The 5,000-nt window shown below is 34.1% G+C and overlaps 1 protein-coding gene across 1 annotated transcript; it reads left to right on the top strand.

Moving 5' to 3' along the window:
* Window positions 1-534: 534 nt before the first annotated feature.
* On the top strand, window positions 535-2,841 carry LOC149131447 (tubulin beta chain-like). Its single transcript, XM_089339584.1, has 5 exons — window positions 535-712; window positions 865-1,049; window positions 2,174-2,222; window positions 2,378-2,396; window positions 2,769-2,841. The coding sequence occupies exons 1-5, from the start codon at window positions 535-537 to the stop codon at window positions 2,839-2,841; spliced, it is 504 nt and encodes a 167-aa protein (XP_089195710.1).
* The last annotated feature ends 2,159 nt before the right edge of the window (window positions 2,842-5,000 follow it).

Here is a 5,000-nt window from a genome sequence, read left to right as displayed (position 1 = left end):
GATTAAAATGTATTGTATTTTTTCTGTACATTATTACTTTTCATGAGGGCTGCGTACATATGGAATTTGTGTAGGTATCAGGAGATGGCAAAATCGGGTTGGGGCGGAGGAGAAGCAATTTCTCCTCTTGTAGGAACCATAGATTTAGTTATGCCATGCACTCTCCTGTATAACGCTTTCCATTGCATACTGATACAATCATTAGACACTAGAATAGTCGCGAATTATTCAATTACATTTTATTTGAATTTAAATGTTGACGTAGTCGAAACTTGAACCCAGCACTCAAAGAACCGTAATATACACAGACATTATAATGAGTGAGCTAATCCACTCACTGGTGATAATAATCGGTATTGCTACAGAACACATTATTGGAAAACATCCCAGTATTCTTGTATATAATTTTTGCCTTGTTGAGTAAAACAAATGACTGCAACGCCCTCTATAATTTTAACTTTCGTTCTTAGATATTATGCTATTTCTACTTTTATTTTAAATATGTTTCTCCTTGTGGTCGTCAGTCATACATCAATGGCTGTTCTGAATGAAATCATTCTTGCACAATCTGGCCAGCGTTGTAATCAGAGTGGATCTATATTATACAAAGTAATTTCTGATGGTCAATGTATCGATTCTTATGGATTTTACGATGGTGGTAATGATTTCCAAGAAGAGAAACTCAATATCTTGTATATGGTAGGTAGTGGCAGTAAGTCCGTACCGAACGCCATCCTTTTTGACTTGAAATCCGATACAATGGTTTGTATGTGTTCAGGTCTGTTCGGTAAATATTTCCATCCAGCAATTTCGTTTTTGATTAAAGTGGGCCGTCTAACAATTGGGTGAAATGTTATTCCGCAGATGATCCTGAAATTGTCGATACTGTTATGGATGCTTTGTGCAGACAATCTGAATATCATGACTGTGGTTTAGACTCCGAATTGATTTTCTATATTAGGGGTATGAGTCCCTATTCAATGACCGAAATCCGAGAACACTATCCAAATAAGATGATGTATGTGATCTTCCGTGTTCTTTGGGCTAAGGTAATTAACTTCTCTCCATCTTTCTTTCACCTATTTCCTTTCATTTCTTACAATCTGAATGTATTCTAATTATGCAGCGCCATTGCAAATCAGCAAATCGTTTAAACATTATGTGTATATACTTCAGGCCAGCGGTTTCGATTTTGTTTCGGATATGATGCGAGTACACAGCATTGACAAGCCACACCTACGATGAAATACAATATGTGCTGCTCTCATAACCCCTTTCAGTGGGGATTTCTTTTCGCTAACCCCTGAAGTATGTTGTGTGTGTGTGTGTGTGTGTGTGTGTGTGTGTGTGTGTGTGTGTGTGTGGTTTGTTGTAATACTATACGTTTTTAAAGGGATTTTATGGTGAAAAAAAACGTAACTTGTGGCGTTTCAACTACACGCGTACGTTTAAGTGTATCTTATGAATAATCGTACAAAAAACTTTACACTCTATGCGAACTACCACCACACTTTCTGCGCGATTTCATTTCGAAATTTTCCAAGAGTAATTTTTTGCCCAAGAGAAATTTAGCATCTAATTGTGGTAGACAGATACATATATTTAGAACATATTTCGATATACTGACCCCAATAGGCGACTGGGAATTTATCAGCTGTCGCATATTTAAAACGGGAACTTCAATAGCTACCTCAACGTATTCCGTCTGGCGCCCCTCACACGATGTACATCTGTCTTATTAAAGTCAAATATAACACGAATTACCTAACGTTAGAAGTAAGTATATTTTAACATATGATTTAAATATGTTACTCTATTATATTTACACATATTTTCTATCCGACGTTGATACCTCTGCTCGTTAACGTGATCATACCTAGAATTAGCTTGTTAGTTTTCTGTGTTTTCTTTTTATATGTGATCTGTGTGTAATTAAGCTTTTCTTTTCTGTTACATGTACATGTTTAAAAGCTTTTCTACTTCAAAGATTATCTTATAACAAATTTCCAAATTTATAAATGACTGTTGGATATAATTTACAAGTTAAACTGGTATTTATTTGGATATATTTCCATTTGGACGTCAGTTCTTTTATAAATAGCGAATATTCACTTCATTAATGTCAATCGTTTCATGTAAAATAACAGGTTTAATATTTTTGTTTTCCGTGCAGGTACTTAACGTATTAACAGATATGATGCAGTACTATCAATTCACAATTGGTCAGAAACACAGAAGAATATTTCTGATTCCATTCTTAATCTCTCTGTTACATCTGCAACCTTATATTGACACTTAACCACCTCCATCAATAACTACTTCTGTCATTTAATTTAGCTCTAAATATCTTCCTCTATACTCTATGTCTGATTTTCAGAATCTACTCAAAAGATCATGTAATATGGCCTTTTATAACGGGGTTATATATTTTTTTTTTTTATGTTCCTATTTTTCATTTTGTTCACGTTTTCTGACACTGTACCCATATATGCATGTATATATACATATATTTGTATGTATGTACATATATGTATTTATATTTTATGTATATATATATATATATATGTATGTATATATGTATGTATATAATATGTACAGTCACTCATGTATATTATATACGTACATACTTTTGTTAAGTCCTTATATTATGTTTGTTTACGTAGATGTACGCACGATCATAGAAACATATTCAAACAGAATCGTAGCTCTCTTATCGATATATTATTCAAAAAGACTTTTGTAAAGTTCTCTTGTTTATAATCCAATAGACTTTATATCTCCAGACAGTTTTACTTTGGTTATATTATAAGAGACATCCCACCTGTGACAGCACAGCAGTGAGAAATAAAACAGCAAGAGCCGTCGTCATCTGGCAATTCAAACCAAAACACCCACAGATATGACATAATATTCAAATCTCGAGATAGAGATTTAAATATTACCAATTAAATAAAACCAATTAAATACAACCAATTAAGTACCTTCAAAAGAATTCGTTGTCATAATGGACAAAAGCTTGAATGGAAAACAGAAGCAAATCTACTCTAGGGAGTTGAACTCCTTTTTAAAAAAAGAAATGCCGGATAAACATGCTGCCCGTCAGATGTCTGCACACATGCTGTTGCCTATCAGTTTTAGCTTTTTTCTGTCTACAATTTAGTTACGTATACATAGCGTACACAGAGCACGACACGGATAGCTTTGTCAGGCCGCAAATCAACAAATACACTGGCAAACAGGAATCTTTCCTTGCGCAGGTAAAAAGATAAAAGCTTGCCTTGTACGGTCAGGTATTCAGCCACAACCACCAGTCCAGAACCAGTTTTTAGGGCACAGCTGAAGTGGGGAGAAAGAGAGGCAGACAAAGAAGATTCATATAATGGTTGACTATGAATGAGTTTGCTTAATCTGAGTAAGTCGGTGGTCAACTGTTGGCTATTGGCAATTCCCTTTTATAAATATATATATTCAGTTCAAATCCCATTGGACACAGCTTAGAATTTTATCCCTCGTAGGGATTACAAATTAGGCCGAACTTTGACCGTGTTATTAGATGTAGTAACTAAATAGTCATAAAGACGCCTTGGCTTTCATTCATCAACCACCGTAGCGCCTCTGCGCAAAAGCAGATACAAAAATCTCATTTCACATCAAATGAAAAGTCTACATAAAACAGAATGAAATCAGCGATTAATTATTCTTCCTTTTCGTCTCAAGCTTTTATCTATCCGTTCTTTTGTCTTTCTTCCAAATATCCGTCATATCGCTATTGTTTTTTGCTTCTTTTTTTTTCTGATAGCAAACATTTTACAAATTTCTCGTATCTTATCACATCCACATCTATATTTAAAAGTCTTTTTTCTAAGCAAGTTTAGGTTGTTTTTATTTGATTATTAATTTTTTTTTTTCATTAGACAATACTTTTCTTTCTATAATTTTCTTTCTCATGTTACACGACCCACCACCGTCACCTTTGCGATATCCGAGTTGTTTACGCCATAATATACATCACCATCAAAACCACCATCACAACCACTACCACTACCACCACCATCATCATCATCATAATAATAATCAACATCATCACTATCATTATCACCATCTTCCTCATCATCGTCAGGATATTTAACTTTATCTCCATGATGTGTTTAAACAGGGGACATGAATCGAATTTCCCAGGTAATATTACATTCAATCATTAATTATTCCATTTACACTGAAGGGAGAGTGTTCCACAGTGTAATTGAAATCATTAACCTGCATCGAAAAGAAGCGATGAAAACATTAGCGGCCTGTGTATTATTCTTTCCTACACTATACTGATGATCTTTGCCCTCACAACTCATCAGCTGCGTGAAGTACAGGACTTGTTAACCTCCATTGAGCATTCAGCAGCAAAATTCGTTCCGATTCTGTATTTAAGGATTTTTGAATACATGGCAGACGTGAATAAAGATGAAAGCAACTTAAATGATTATATATAACTCAAGAGAGGAAGAAATATATTTCAAAATACGAAAACACACACCCATAAATATACACATTCACGCGCACACAATACACACGCAAACAAGCACACACTCTCACATACACAGTTGATGATATCTAAATTACACATACACAAATGCATTCACTCAAAAACGGTTACATTCATGCATAAGTGATTAAATAAATACATACAATCACACACACATACATATATATATATATATCCATATGTTACATATATAAGTACACGCACACACACACAGATACACACATTTACACATACGTTTCATATGCATCAAGGTAACTCACACACGTAATTATCAGAACCGTGTATTCATGTTTGTATGTATATATGAATGATTGTATATATGAATGATTGTATATATGAATGATTGTATATATGTATGCGCAAATAATTGCTGTTTATAAAGACTTGTGTATTCAAACTCAACATATAAATATGAATGTTCCAAACATTGGCACCATTTTTTTTGCAGGGCCATGTAAAGGGA

Source organism: Octopus bimaculoides, chromosome 22 (assembly GCF_046866305.1).
Source record: "Octopus bimaculoides isolate indiv1 chromosome 22, ASM4686630v1, whole genome shotgun sequence".
In the NCBI taxonomy this organism is placed as follows: domain Eukaryota; kingdom Metazoa; phylum Mollusca; class Cephalopoda; order Octopoda; family Octopodidae; genus Octopus; species Octopus bimaculoides.
The sequence above is the reverse complement of the archived record's forward strand: the minus strand, read 5'-3'. Positions and strand labels throughout refer to the sequence as shown.

Bases quoted from the DNA above. Each gene is read 5' to 3' on its own strand.
- LOC149131447 (XM_089339584.1), top strand. From the start codon at position 535: ATGGCTGTTCTGAATGAAATCATTCTTGCACAATCTGGCCAGCGTTGT. The intron at 713-864 runs GTAAGTCCGTAC...GTTATTCCGCAG, and splicing joins GTATATGGTAGGTAGTGGCA to ATGATCCTGAAATTGTCGAT. The intron at 1,050-2,173 runs GTAATTAACTTC...TTTTCCGTGCAG, and splicing joins TCCGTGTTCTTTGGGCTAAG to GTACTTAACGTATTAACAGA.